The 14,461-nt window shown below is 39.9% G+C and overlaps 2 protein-coding genes across 2 annotated transcripts; one reads left to right on the top strand and one right to left on the bottom strand.

The window, feature by feature from the left end:
- Window positions 1–310: 310 nt before the first annotated feature.
- Window positions 311–3,016, bottom strand: LOC142943939 (group XIIB secretory phospholipase A2-like protein). The gene is made up of 4 exons (XM_076085510.1): window positions 2,737–3,016; window positions 1,587–1,675; window positions 1,143–1,308; window positions 311–689 (listed from the first exon to the last, which is right to left on the bottom strand). Exons 1-4 carry the CDS (start codon window positions 2,996–2,998, stop codon window positions 571–573), a joined length of 636 nt encoding a protein of 211 aa, XP_075941625.1. The 5' UTR covers window positions 2,999–3,016; the 3' UTR covers window positions 311–570.
- Window positions 3,017–5,103: 2,087 nt separating this feature from the next.
- On the top strand, window positions 5,104–12,502 carry LOC142943929 (uncharacterized). Its single transcript, XM_076085500.1, has 10 exons — window positions 5,104–5,497; window positions 5,583–5,661; window positions 6,894–7,256; window positions 7,670–7,783; window positions 7,918–8,033; window positions 8,155–8,263; window positions 8,366–8,502; window positions 8,652–10,432; window positions 10,531–10,635; window positions 11,614–12,502. Exons 1-10 carry the CDS (start codon window positions 5,415–5,417, stop codon window positions 11,940–11,942), a joined length of 3,216 nt encoding a protein of 1,071 aa, XP_075941615.1. The 5' UTR covers window positions 5,104–5,414; the 3' UTR covers window positions 11,943–12,502.
- Window positions 12,503–14,461: the final 1,959 nt, after the last annotated feature.

Here is a 14,461-nt window from a genome sequence, read left to right as displayed (position 1 = left end):
ACTACCAATAGAGTGATGACACAGTACATGCTCTGACTTCCTTAGATATAGCTATGCTGTCTTCTAAGCAGACTTACATGACAGATTGTTTATGACAACCATAAGAGACTTGAGACTTGCAAAAAATACTTTCGACCATCTCTGCTTGTATTGAATGGCGTCAGTAGTGTACCATGAAATGAAATAATCACGTCCATGCATGTGTCCATAACATTTATTCATACTGTATACTAAGTAGAACATGGTAATACATACCCAAAGGTATGAAGCACAAGAGGCTATGTGCTGTAAGGTTTAGTTCACGCCACAATATTTTTGCTTTTCCAAAATCATATTATGCCTTTGCCAACTGTATTGGTGCTAATACACAAACACTATTGACAAATAAACAAATACAGTTTTGGCTTGCAACAAAGTTGAACTTTTAACAATAACATCTACATTTTGATGCAAAGTAATGTAATGACCAGAACAATAACTTCCAAATAAATTACTCAAGTTTTCCACACAGCAGTCTTTGCAACAGCTGCTCTAGTTGATAGTGTTATAAATAGGAGAGTGTTTCATGCTTTAAAGTTCATCCTTCTCCTCTCCCTGACAGAGGCATGACGCTCTCTGGCCGTTCATGTAGGGTCTGCAGCCCAGAGTCCACACTGTGTTGAACAAGGTGTCTGCTACTGCTTCACATGCTGAGGAGAGAAAGTGACAGAAGCAGGAATGTGCAGTCAGCACACAGCAGTATGTAAGGAATAATAGGTCATATTTCACATTTTCTAAAATACACTCAGCATACAGTTAATGTCATAGTCCTCTGAATTATCAGTACTTGGCAGGTTTTCAGCACTTGAGCATTTTAATCATATTTGAATTTCTTTCTTTCTTTAAATAGATTATCCGATTTTTGGGGGGGATGGTAGGAAATAAAAAAAAGTATCACAACTGGTCATTATATTTTTCAGCTGTCACATACTGGGTGTATTTCAGTCCCCTCCACCACAATTGTAAGTATTGTATGCAAGTAGAGCGTTTACCTAAACCAGCTGCTGCATTATTAAAGCTGAAGTTGAGGCAGAATGGTGCTGAAAAACAGGGATGGGCTCAGTAGCTCAGTCCTGGGTAAAATATGGGTTAAAACAACCAACCTTCAACTTTTGACACAAAGCCAAGACTCTTCTTGAGGTCCGAGCAGATGCTGTGGAGGCACCAGCGGAACTTGGAGTCACAGCGGTACTTGTTGGAGCCGCAGGTGTCGTAACACATATCCAGCTGATTGCAGCACTTGGTCATGGCAGGGATGCCCATATCCATCTGGTACACAACAGAGGTGATGCATGTATTTGTATGTGGCATTCACATGTGGTTATTTTTGCTGTAAACTCAAAATGTATTCCACTATGCAGTCAAATAAAGACGTTTATGGACTGTATGATAATTATTAAGGACGAAAGGTTATATATTATTTTCTTTTTGCCGAAGGATGTTTTTTTGCTCCACATGTAGTTTCAGCTTTGTATATACGTATCAATCAAATTTCCAAGTTCCATAAATCCCCATGACTTTGTCCTGAACAGACAGAAGAAGCATACCCCCTCTGGAACAGGAAGACCGAAGAAGTAGGAGCTACACCCATCAGGCTCTGGCATCTGGTAGCCAGGACGAGGAATAGGATCTTTACCTGAAAGGAGAAGCAGACAAAATATCAGATGTAGGTCATGTATTACAGCAGTTAGAAAACCACATGGGTTTAAAGTTGACCCATGCACATAGAGAGATAAAGGTTACTTATTTGGTTCACGTGTTATTAGTAACCTTCCCCAGTCACTGCATGAATCATTATGGGGTCACAGTCCATTTCCAGATGATAACCGCTATGATAAGTACAATGGTGATATGATAAGTATCAGTGCATTATTGTTATTGGGTTTACATTGTTGCATTACTGTTCCATACAGGCAATGTTCAGACTACTAACCACATTACACAGTTCATAATGTAATGTCAACCTATTACACTGTCAGTTACCATTTATAAGAGCAACAGAGGCGCATTCGTGCAGATAGATTAGGTATTGCATACACTGTCAATAAACTGCCTGTCCTGGGAAATGGTGTAATTGATATTTTATTTGTGCTTCAAATAGTAATAATGTATCTAATTTTAACACCATTGTTTGGATAAATAAAAGTAGAATAAAAAGTTTAAAATGTGAATATTTAAACCACTTAAAAATCAAATTTCAAATCATTGCTAGATATAAGATATAATTTACAAAAATTATATATTCAATGTGGTGAAGTGTAATCAAATGAACACTCTTATTGTGAGAAACATGGCAATTAAAAGGCTTTCATTTGAGACGTATATGTTCTGTTTATGTATTTTTTTAGGTAAAAGAGGCAGATTTTTTGCAATTATTCAATATCTATGAATTTAACAATTTGATTCCAAAAAGGAAGACATGTTTTCTTTTTCTTTTTCTCTTGAAGGACTTTATTGTTATTGGGGTGGAAACACTATCAACTGGAGCATAGGACACCCAACCCTTAGACTAACCCTTTCCACTGCACGTAATCAGTATTAAGGGGATAGTGCAGTAATACATTTCCTCCTTTCAATTAAAATGTAAAATATTTTGAAGCTCTAAAATTATATATCAGTGGTGGTCCACAGCGGCTGATCAATATCAGTATCATTCTAATGCTAAACTATACGTACTCATCCATTTAACCAACTTACCATATCGACAGCGGTATTGGCACACTCCATCACGTCCACCCATGAACTCCAGCATCGAATCAAAGTATCCGCCGACTGACTCAAAGCTGTCTCTGAGGGAATTCATACCCCACTCTGCGTCCTCGTCCTCCGCCTGTGTGCCATCAGAGGCCTGACCCTGTGGTGGTGGTGCGGTTGCAGCAGGGTCCTCAGCATCTTGACTGACAGCACTGTGGATGAACAGGCCCAGCAGGAGGGGAGCAATAAGAGCCCAACGGGTCATTCTGTCGCTCAGACAGCTCAATATGGACAGTTAAGAGTTTAAGAGTTCAGAGACTGAAGGGAAACACAAACACACTCAGAGGCAAAACCAAAGTGTCTGTGACCTGAACTTTGAGCCCGACACAGGGATGGCCTTCTATGTGGAGGAACAAAGTCCAGCCTCTATCGCTATCTCTTTGATTAACGAGAGGCAGAGTGTGCTTGTTCACCATTCAGCCGAGGGGATTCAATTACATTTAAGATTGAATTGCTCTTGACAGTAACAAAGAGAAGCAAACTGGGTAGAGTGGATTTGATTTATTCTAACCCAAAACCATAGACCCAACTTTTTATGTTAAATATACATCAGTGTATTTGCTAAAGCATTTAAATGAGAGACTGTGTTGTGGGTGTTGTAGTACAGACCACAGTCTATTATATTTTCAGTTCAGTATATTAATCTATCAAGTCTGTAGCCAAACCAAATCTCAAGGTACAGTTGCACTCATAATTATTCAACCCCCATGGAAAATTAGGTTTATTGGCAAAATTGACAAACTTTCAGCTGTTTTCAATAAACAACTCAAACAAGGACAATTTAAATAGCTCAACACAACTAATACTACAAGTGGTTTCTCAAAATTCAATGGCGGTGGCTTCACCGAGCCACCGCCATGCTTCACAAAGCATACACTGAGAAGATCACCCTGTCTACAGTGAAGCATGGCGGTGGCTCGGTGATGCTCTGGGGCTGCTTTGCTTCTTCTGGCACTGGAAACCTGCAGTGTGTGGAGGGCAAGATGGATTCAATCAAGTATCAGGAAATCCTAGGAGAAAACGTCATGCCATCTGTGATGAAGCTGAAGCTTGGGCGTCATTGGACATTCCAACAAGACAATGATCCCAAGCATACCTCAAAGTCCACCAAGGCTTGGTTTCAGAAAAGGTCCTGGAAGATTGTAGAGTGGCCGTCACAGTCGCCTGACTTGAAAATCCACAGAAAATCTCTGGTTAGATATGAAGAAGGCGGTTGCAGCACGCAAACCCAAGAATATTCGAGAGCAGGAGGCCATTGCCCATGAGGAACGGGCTAAGATTCCTGAGGAACGCTGTCAGAACTGGTGTCTGGCTATGCATCACGTTTGCATCAGGGCATGACAGCAAAAGGGTGCTCTACTAAGTACTAAAGATGCTTGTCATGAAGGGGTTGAATCATTTTGAGACTGCAGTAGTCATGAAAGGTGGCATTTTGTGTTGAATTTGGAGAAACCACTTGTAGTATTAGTTGTGTTGAGCTATTTAAATGGTCCTTGTTTGAGTTGTTTATTGAAAACAGCTGAAAGTTTGTCAATTTTGCCAATAATTTTGAGTGCAACTGTATTTCATCACAGAACAACGAGAAATGAAGATAATTGTAATGTGACAACTCACGGGACAACAAAGGTTATATTTGGGCTAAATTTGATAATTAACAAGGAAGACAGAACAGCAGATACTTCTCATGTACAACCATTGATTTTCACAAAGAGCATGGTTTATGTTCCCAAATATGATATTTGGCCTATAAGTAGCCTAATACTACAGGCCTTTTTCACAGCAGACGTTTTGACTCATTATAGTAGGAAAAGCACACGTGTTACTGATAATATTAACAATTATAATGGCTCTGTTTAATTCAAGTGTCCAAATAAGCCATGACAGTGTGACAATGAGCCAGCACACATTAATACCAGGGCCCTGAAACTGGAGCAGATAATTGGAACTCAGCCATCATTAATTTTGTTATTTACATTTCTGCTTTTCCTACTGTGACATGTCAAAATGTCTTCCGTTAACGGACAGATTTTCGTGGAATTTGCTATTATAATAGACCATCAAGTCCTTACATCAACCCAACCCAGAGCTGCATCACAAAACCACATTTTGTTCTAAAAATCAGCAACAGGGTATATGTACTTGTTATAATCCTGAAGTTCATCATACATTATGTACCAAATATATCCTGCGATACATAATTCTACCGCTAGATGTCTTCAAGTATCAGGGTCTTCGGTCTACACCCCCACCCTCTGTCCGTATTTGGTAGAGTCCAGGGACATGACGTCTTTCTCAAACACGGAAGAAGAGGTGAACGATGCGGCAACGATGGAGTGAGACATGTGATACACACATTTACTGGACCGCAAATCAAACTTAAACGTATGTTTGGCATTTCAGGCCTGAACAGAAAAGCAGGGTAGGATAGGTGATACCTGGGGAGACTAAAGCAGCTTTGTTTTAGTTCTTGTTTTATGGGCGCGAGGCAGCATTCCCCTCTCTGCAGGTGGCTGTTAAACATTTTGTTTTTTACTTAAATAACTTCTGACTAGGTGGCCACATCCACATCTTGCTAGTCTTTCCACCAGAAGAAACAAATAACTAATGACGAGCAAAATAAAATGGCTTTCGCAAACCTGTTCACGGGTCTAGCTGCTGTCGAAGAAGGTGTCAAGAGCCCTGGTCCACCCGCCTTTACGCACAGGTGACGGTATTTAACTGTAGTTGGCCATTAGCTGTGATGTGCATGTTGTGGTCATTATTAATTAAATATTTATTTTGTTTTGCAGGAACGAGACTGGGAGTGGTCAAAGAGGCAATGCCAGAAAGAGGAAAATCCAGGTTGAGCATACCGGCCCTTATAAAAAGGTGAGATGAACTTTAACTAATATTAACTTAATTTATTGTCATTGTTTGTAGTGCCATTTTTCGACATAGGAAAAACAAAAGCATTATATGTGGGGGGTTAATTAAGGGGTCTCACATTCTGAAGAAAGAAGCTGCCTTTTAATATCCGTTGGGCTCTTCGCAGGCACCTCTTGTCATATCAGTGATGCTGGGTAGATGGGTACCAATGATGTTCTGAGCAGTTTAAATCACCCGCAGTAGAGCCCTCCTGTCCTTTGCTGTGCACATCTCATGCCAGTTTGTAATGTTTCCAATCAGGATGCTTTCTATTTATTATTTTCTACTATTTATTAAAGTTAGGTCCTTGTTGCAAAACTTGCAAAAGATTTATTTCGCATTTTGTGAAAGTGATTTTGTTGACTGCACCATTACATCTCGAATTCTAGGTTTCTGCATCGTTGTAGATCCACTCAGTTTCCAGTTTATGTGATGCACCCAGCTAATACTAATGCAGCTTAATTAATACAACAACCCTGCAATAAACCTGACACCCATGAAGGTTGTAATGCTGTAACATTTCAGTGTTGGCTAATGCAAGATAAAGATTTGAATTCTTGCACACTGGCGGCATAGTTTGTTGGAGATTTGTTTCTGTAATGTAGGTTTTTGTCATCCGTCAAATTCACAATATGAAAGATCAAATAAACACTTGAGTCAATTACAATAATCAATTATTTTTTTATTTTTAAATGAGACGAACAGCAGAACTCAATAGAACACAAATGGAAGAGGAAAATTAAAAAAAAAATGAATAAAGATGAGATTGGCATTTTAAACAGGATCGTTGCAAGAAGGCCAAAATGAAATCATTGAATTGATGAGAAAAAAATAATCAATTACTATTAAGGAAATCTGATGTTCATAGTCAAATAGTACACACAACTTTATTTAGTGTTCCGTCAGTGATATTGTTTATTGGACAAAATATTTGTAACTCCTCCCAGTATGATGCGATGCAATGCCTCACAAACTGTAGACTTCAAATTTTAATAACTACATCTTTTAGTGCAGAGATGTAATATTGCAAGCATTAGTTTCCTCTAGGTCTACTTGCACCTTTGTGTAAGTTATGCGGGGTTTGTGCTGCTTGTCTGCACAACATGTATTTGTACTTCCCAAACTTAAAAAGGTTGTCTTACAATATTAACAGGCATGTCCTTGACATTTCATTTCTTTGCATTTTCTTTCCACAGAAGCAATGTCACGAAGTCCAGACAACCAGAAGTTCTAATGCTGCATCCTTCAGAGAAGATGACTCCAAGGCCATACACTACAATATCCATAACACTGATAGCAGACATGCAAGTGCTGGCTTCACCAAAGACGTGATACATAATCATAGTTATAAACCTGGCCACAATAACAAAGGTCAGAATTACACAACTAAAAATAACCGTAATGTGAACAAGCAGCAGAAAAACAAGCCAGAGTGGCCGAAAAATCATCATCATCAACAGAAGGATAGATGGAGACCTGCCAATAGAGGTGGAAGCCATCAGACTCAACCTACTTGGGGACAAGGTGGAAGATACAGACAAAATAGAAATGACAAGCAGGTAAGCAAGAGTGTCAGCCTTGCAGAGTCCTTTTGCATGCCTAATGAAAACAGGGCCGACTGTATATTGTCAAAAACAAAGCCAAAGAACTTTTTTAAAACCGGGTCAGATGATAGGATGAAAAGTCACAGAGCTAATAGGCTTTTGATAGCCAATCTACTTGCTGATGGTCTTGTTTACTTATGTAGGTCATATATAGAGGCATCAGTATAAAAGTGAGAATGGTTCATAACCAGTTAAAAGTTCTGAAAAGTAACTTTAAGTAATTCAGTAACTGCCCCAAACAAAAGCTTGAATACACCACTGATATTAGTTCAAGGGGTCAAAAAAAAAGCTACCGTGAGAAAGTTTTAATCATGTATTGATTCAAAAATGTTTGTGAATCTTAACGTTATGCTCATCTTTCCTCTCAGGGCGTCCAAGTGAAACGTCCAAAGTTAATGTCACAGGAGTTCAAGGACCAGAATGGCGTGTTGGTGGATGGGCGGTTAATTTGTCGACATTTCCTTTGGGGAAGGTGCATCAAGGCAGGTTATGTTAAACATGTATATATATTTAAAAAGTTATATAATACCAAAGTTGACATGTCTCAGTAACTTATAGGATAGAACAGTGTCTCATTATTCTGGCCTTTATTGAGTGTCATTATAACTACACACAGGAGGACGACTGCCAACTGGAACATGTTAAGGGATACAACAATCTCGTCAAAGAAGTGTGCAAGTACTATGTTCAAGGAGTCTGCACAAAGGAAGAGAGCTGCCCATACATGCATAATATCCTTTGGTTGAACAGCAATGATCTGTCGATTTTTCATAAACCCATTGCAGTTATAAGTCTTGTACTATTGAGACTCAGGGTTGTTAAATATCTAATATTTCCTTTACTAAGCTGCACAGTCATTTCCTTGCAAGTTCTTCCACAGAAAAGGAAAATGTTCTCAAGGAGCGGATTGCAAGTTTTCCCACGAGCCACTCAATGACGTCACAAACCAACTGTTGCATGAGGTGTGTATGTAAGAATCCATTCATGAAAATGTTCTTACAATGTTTTATAGGCATTGCTGTGTGCTGAAAGCAATCGCATGTCTTCCCTTCTTCTCACTGCAGGTATTCAAACGTGATGATGACCTCTATGCACTTTCAAAAAAAGCTGAACAGGAGTCGTCCGGACAGCCAGAAAACACAGATGAGCCAGAAATTACAGAAGCAAGTAGGACTTCTGATACACTCCTGCAACCACTCAGGTATGCACATACAAACGTTAACTTGTCATTGTGATTCTGTAAATGCATCAATGTAATTCTTGCATTGGAATTCATCTAGTAATCAATCATTGATACCAGTTATGATATGAGTAAGAAGCATGCTGATTTTCTTTTCTTTTTTTTGGTAGGCCTATCTTTTACAACAGCGGAGAAACAAATGCTGAGAAGGACTGTCAGACTAAAGAGCTGGCTGATATCATGGAGGAAGCTGTCCCACCAAATGCATCAGATGCTGCCCAACCTCACCTCCCGCCGTCAAGTAACCTTAAACATGAGGAGCCAGTTTGTTATTCAGTTGCAGCAGTGCTTGGACCTCAACTATTCAAACCGTTCCCTAGTTTCTTTACAACTCCAGGAAGTCATGAGTCTGGCAGTTCAGTCTCTGCAAACCAAAGCAAAGTTCCCTACTCTGTGGATGCTGTTCTCAGGTCTTGTAAATCAGTGGAATATTCTACCTTTAGACACTCACCTACCCCTCTTACTGCACAAACTGTGTCCTATACCCCAAAAACTGACTTTGAAGAGTTTACTGAGCCCATGCTAAGCTCAGAAACCCAAGATGAGAAGGTCTTGCATTCAGTAAATACCAGAAATGGAGTGAACAATTCCCAGGAAAAATTATTCAAGAGCCTGTCATCCCTCCAAGTGCACACCAGTGTGCTTTCAAAGAACTGCCCTAGTCTTACTCTGGCCTCCAGGGATAACAAGACACGAGGTGGCAATATGCCAGAGTCGATGAAACCTGCTCAAAGAGCTGCTCATGAAGTCAAGTTGGAGTTGCTGCATTCTCCTGTTACTGTAGCAGAGAAGTCTGTGTTATCCAAAGGAGATATGAAAAGATGCATGCGCCTGCCTTTGGATATTACATGCTCTGACACCTGTAAAAGTGAAGGTGTTCTTCCTTTTGGACGCACTAATCGCAAAAGCATTTTTTCAAGGCCATCAAGTCAGAAATCTACTTCCAAATGTCCTACAGAGTTGAGGCCACATCTCTCTGTTCTGACGTCTGACTCACAAGCCTCAACAAAGCCTTTTTCTCCTTCTTCAGGCTTCACCGACTTTATAGTTGGAGCTGCTGTTCCTGTTAAACCTGTCACCAGCTCCTTTAAGACAAGTGCTTCTGAAAACTCCGGCAGTCGTCACTTTGTAGAAAAACAACCCACTGAGATCCACCTGCACTCCAAAAAGACACAATCTGTCCTCAACCATGACACTCCTTATTCAACTGCCATCATAGCAGAGTGCAGCAGTAAAACGGCACATTGTGGTGATTTGGCAGTTGGATGTAAAAAGACCCTGAAAAGACCCTTTCATAGCCTTTTTGCAAGCCCCATTTCTGACAGTGTAATGCAGCCAAACGACGATTCTGGACCAGATTCCCCTTGTCCTCAAGGCTTCATCCAATCTTCCTGTCCTGCTCCACAGCCTGCAGGTTGCAGAAGTAATCGTGTTCAAAGTGCAGTTGAACCTGACAAAGCCCCTGCCAGGTCCTTCCTCGGCCTTTTCGCTGCCCCTCCCAGTGCTGCTCCTCTCCCGTGCATCCAATCTCAACCAGATTATTCAAGGTCTTCCTCCTGCTCTCAACAGTCAAACCAGTCAGTTGATAATACATCTCCTTTATCAAACTCCAAACCAAGAGCTTCTGATTTAGAGACGCCTCTCCAACACCAGCTTAGAACTGTCAAAGAAATCTCTTGTGCGACAAGATCCTCCTATTTCTCTCCTAATCCTAAAATAGAGAATGAAGACAGCTCAACAGAGCACATAAATAAACCTACAAAGCAGCTACTTAATCCTGTGAGTAGCTTTGATTCTCTCTGTGAGGTATCTACCAGTATAACCCCTTGTGGTAACAGTCCATCTAGAACCCATGCTCATCAGCAGCTGCCCGACATTGCATCCCACAAAGGTAAGGACGTGCTCCACACTGCTTACAAATACCGGTGTGAAATTCTGACTTGCACTACTGAAATATGTTGTTAATGCCTCATTTCGTTGGATCTGAAGTTGCAGACACTGCAAATTCAGTTCTGAAGACTCTCTTCCTGTGCCTGAGCCCGTACCAACAGGATGAAGAGCAACAGGACCGTTTTCAGATCGGTGTCACTTCAGGTATGCTGTTTACTCATTCCTGCTGAAGAGATTTATATGAACTAGTGCAGGGCCCTTTGAAAATGTGCCCGTTCAGAACCGGCCGACTGCTGGGCCTGTGGTGTTTCTGCTCATACAAACAACATCACACTCAGCACTGTGCTCTGCTACTCACGGTCAGAAACGACAGGGAAATACACTCTGGTGCAGGAAACAACACCATGGGCAGACTTATCCGTTAATGTAAGCAACCCCAAACTAAAAGGGCCCCCGACAGCTATTGATTTACTATGGTGTTTAGATATGAAAAATATGAAATTATTATTATTGTAAGTCAATGTACCTTGAAATCAATTTCAAAAAAGGCTCTTAATACAACTCAAAAATATGCAACTCAACTGTATACGATTTACTGTATACTTCTAAGTATTGTAGTACTAAATTGAACTGACAGAAATGTTACTGGTTACGTTGCAGATTTAAATGTGACTCGCAAACATGATGCATCATTTATTTATTTAGCTAGTGTTATATTAGAATTGATAAGTGACATTAAGTACATTTGAGTCCATTGTGCTGATAATGCCTCTCTCTCTCACTGTTCACTTCAAATGTTTGAATGCATGACATTTACTGCATAGTATTAATAGTTTTACTTCAGAAAAGAAGTTTTGAGTAGCTCTCATCTTCCAACATTCCCAGTTAGAGAAAGGGTTGAAAGTAAATCCAAAGCACAGGGTTTTCCTGGGACCCCAAATGACTAAATCTGCACCTGAAAAACACACCCAAGTCATGGTTACTCGCGGTCAGAAACACCGGGGACATACACTTAGTGAATTTAAACACACTTTAGATGCTTGGGGCTTTATTTTTGGAATTTCCATTGGTCACTGTCAAGCTCTATGCTTCTAGTTGTGTTGTATCCCACATTTCTCCGGATAATTTGTGGCTGCTCATAACGTTGTGCCTCTTTCTCCTGTTATTGTTTGTAATTTGCAGACTCAAGACTCCCAGTCCACCTGTCCACTGAGAAAACAGTTGCACACTCAACAGAGCACCAGCCGTCTCTCCAAACTCTCCAAATCCCCTTGGAGGCAACAGTTGGATCTACCCCCAGCAGTCCAGGAACAAATGAACTTCAGGTGAGAAACTCAGGCGCACACAACATGCCGTGCAAACCAGTGGCGTTGCTGATGCAGCTTCACACCCGCCCAAGACCGAAGCGCGCATCAGAGGAAGTACCGTGTGTAAATAGGGATGTGGTGGTCACACCACTAAAGGACCTTTTCAAGACTTTAGAAACCACTGTTTTCCATTTCGGACATTAACGTTGGATTACTTTCATGTTAAATCTTACTCATGATCTTTATTAATTTTGCCTTGTGGTCAGTCATAACAACCGTGTTATGAGAGCGCACATATTTAAATCTTGTCCTTTATTTAACATCTACAGTCTTCTTTGAATTTATAGTTTTGTGCCGCTTTAAGACTTTAACGACTTTGTGTAGTACCAACATTGTAATAATTAAACATTCAAATATTTTAAGTTTATTTTACATTTTACTTACAATAATACAATATTTCTACAATGGTGCTACATTAATAAACTTCATGCAAAAATTGCCTTCTGATTTGTCTTTTGAAGTTTGTGGTTGTACCACAAATTGATGGCACAATCTTCAACTTATATTTGTTTTCAATGTTCATGTTTCTCAGGTATCACAGATATAAACAACTCTAGACTTAAATAAGGATTTCTGCTGGTTTATTAAACAGAATTTTAAAAATAGTACTCACAACTTCAAAGATTTTCCTTTTGATACCATGTATTGTTTTACATCTTCAACAATGACAAATAAATACATTTCATCAATACTATACTACAAAATGTGTATGCTGTGCTTGTGTACAGGAACGTTTGTGATATACACTGATAATATATCATTGCACAGATTTGTTGATATGAATATGTTGTAATAACTAGCGAGTGGCCCCAACATGTGAGAGGGGAGGGAGCAGGTGCAGTTGGGCGGGGGGGTGAAGGGAGCTTCATCATGAGCATCCGCCTTGATCATAAATCACAGAAGTTGGTGTCGATGTGGAAGAACAATATACTCATTATTTTCGCTTCATTTTAAAACACAATTATGATTTTATTATGGTAATTTCAGTTCTTGTCCTACTGACTCATTCTTCCCTGCATGTTTGTCTCTTACTGCTTTTCAGATGTGCATATTTCAAATTCATCTCAAGTTCAGTAATACCAGCTCAAAGTTACTTTTAAAATGTAACCTGTGAAACAGTTATCGTTTCTGTTCTGGTCACTTGAAAACAAAGTCTGAATAAATGGCCTTGCACGCAACAAACAAAGTCACTTTTGGTAAAAAAAAAAGTTCACACGGCTTTTTACAATTGTTTTGCTTTTTTTTGTTGTTTCAATTCATCCAGAAAAATCATATTAAACTGAGAAAAATGTAAACATCATCGTAGTGTCTTTGGTTGCATGGGCCAAAGATCTTGACGTAGCCAAAGATCTTGACAGGTGTTGTGTGTCCGTAAGATTTCTGTGACCGTAGCATTTGATTAGAACTCTACAAAAAACCAACATTCAACTACAGTAAGAAACATGGCTGAATCCAAATGTCTTGACTTCACCGATCATGCAGACTTTTGGACCCAACAGGTGTTAGCATTGTGTATTCTGCCGTGAACCATCAAGAAAAACGCCCTGCGATTAGTTACAGGATCCAAGATCAACCTCTCAGCATTGATTGTACGGTAATGATTAAGGTCTGAAGTCTCGCCTCATAGCGTGTTTTACCCCCTCATAGTCCAGTGCCTTTGCAGACCTGATGCGATGACGGTGAGCACTTCCAACATGTCACAGTACTTATGATCAAAGTCTTTAAGTCCAAAGGGTGGACATTTGTATTTATCGTGTAGATCATTTTTTATTTTATACACATGGGTGACAAATAATGGAAATCCTGAAATGACAAATGCATGAGTTGAATGAGTGAAGGAAAATGATGGGATCATACACTTTTTTTGGAGTGACGTCTTACACTGCACTCTCCACCATTATCCTCAAATTATCCTCATGGAAAATCTTTCTGAGGAACGGTTCATCCCTCCAGTTAGACATCAATGACGAGGAGCACTGAAGCTGTTCTGGAGGCTCATGGTGACGCAACACAATACCCAAACACTTTATATTTATTGTTCTGATTAATTGTGTAATATTGATCTCACAAAACATATTTGGGTTTGGTTTCGATCAGAATTGTGTGTTTCTCCACATACATTTAGCTGCCGGAGGGCAGACTCAAGTATCCTGTGTAGTAAACTTCTGGGCCCCATTTAAAACAATTACTGGACATATAAACAATGCATATACACATAAATCATACATGGGGCATTTATGAGGCAGTTCATTATATTATAATTGTGGAGCACTTAGATAAATTAACTACAATATGAGTGCTATAAATGAATAATTGATCGCCTCTCAGACATTTAAAATGTATTCTCTGGATATCGCAGCCAAGGACACGTGATGAATTAATAGTTCAGGCCCAATAAAAAGACGGTTGCTGTTGAACTTAGGTAATTTGACACAATTGGTAAAATGCAAACCTGTTATTAACGGCTTTTCTACATCCACTTGTGACTAACTGGAAATTGGTTCCCCCGAGTTACACAATGATTGAGAAATGTTCAGTTCAGCATAATGTTGTCTGCGCAATGTGACGACCCTCTCTGCCTGTTCGTTTGGCTGCCTTCCTTGCAGGTGTGGAGGTGGGTCGTCAGGCAGAGTGGAAGCACCTGATGCCATTTGCAACACTGG

The sequence above is a fragment of the Anarhichas minor genome, unplaced genomic scaffold, assembly GCF_050575085.1.
Source record: "Anarhichas minor isolate MPS153535 unplaced genomic scaffold, ASM5057508v1 ptg000160l, whole genome shotgun sequence".
In the NCBI taxonomy this organism is placed as follows: Eukaryota; Metazoa; Chordata; class Actinopteri; order Perciformes; family Anarhichadidae; genus Anarhichas; species Anarhichas minor.
This window is presented reverse-complemented; position numbering and strand designations above follow the sequence as displayed.

What these genes read in the sequence shown, in the direction of transcription:
- LOC142943929 (XM_076085500.1), top strand. Translation starts at nt 5,415, where the DNA reads ATGGCTTTCGCAAACCTGTTCACGGGTCTAGCTGCTGTCGAAGAAGGT. An exon ending in CCACCCGCCTTTACGCACAG is followed by an intron (nt 5,498 to 5,582) that starts GTGACGGTATTT and finishes TTTGTTTTGCAG; the next exon opens with GAACGAGACTGGGAGTGGTC. An exon ending in AGCTGCCCATACATGCATAA is followed by an intron (nt 8,034 to 8,154) that starts TATCCTTTGGTT and finishes CTAAGCTGCACA; the next exon opens with GTCATTTCCTTGCAAGTTCT.
- LOC142943939 (XM_076085510.1), bottom strand. Translation starts at nt 2,998, where the DNA reads ATGACCCGTTGGGCTCTTATTGCTCCCCTCCTGCTGGGCCTGTTCATC. An exon ending in CCAATACCGCTGTCGATATG is followed by an intron (nt 1,676 to 2,736) that starts GTAAGTTGGTTA and finishes TTCTCCTTTCAG; the next exon opens with GTAAAGATCCTATTCCTCGT. An exon ending in CTTTGTGTCAAAAGTTGAAG is followed by an intron (nt 690 to 1,142) that starts GTTGGTTGTTTT and finishes TTCTCTCCTCAG; the next exon opens with CATGTGAAGCAGTAGCAGAC.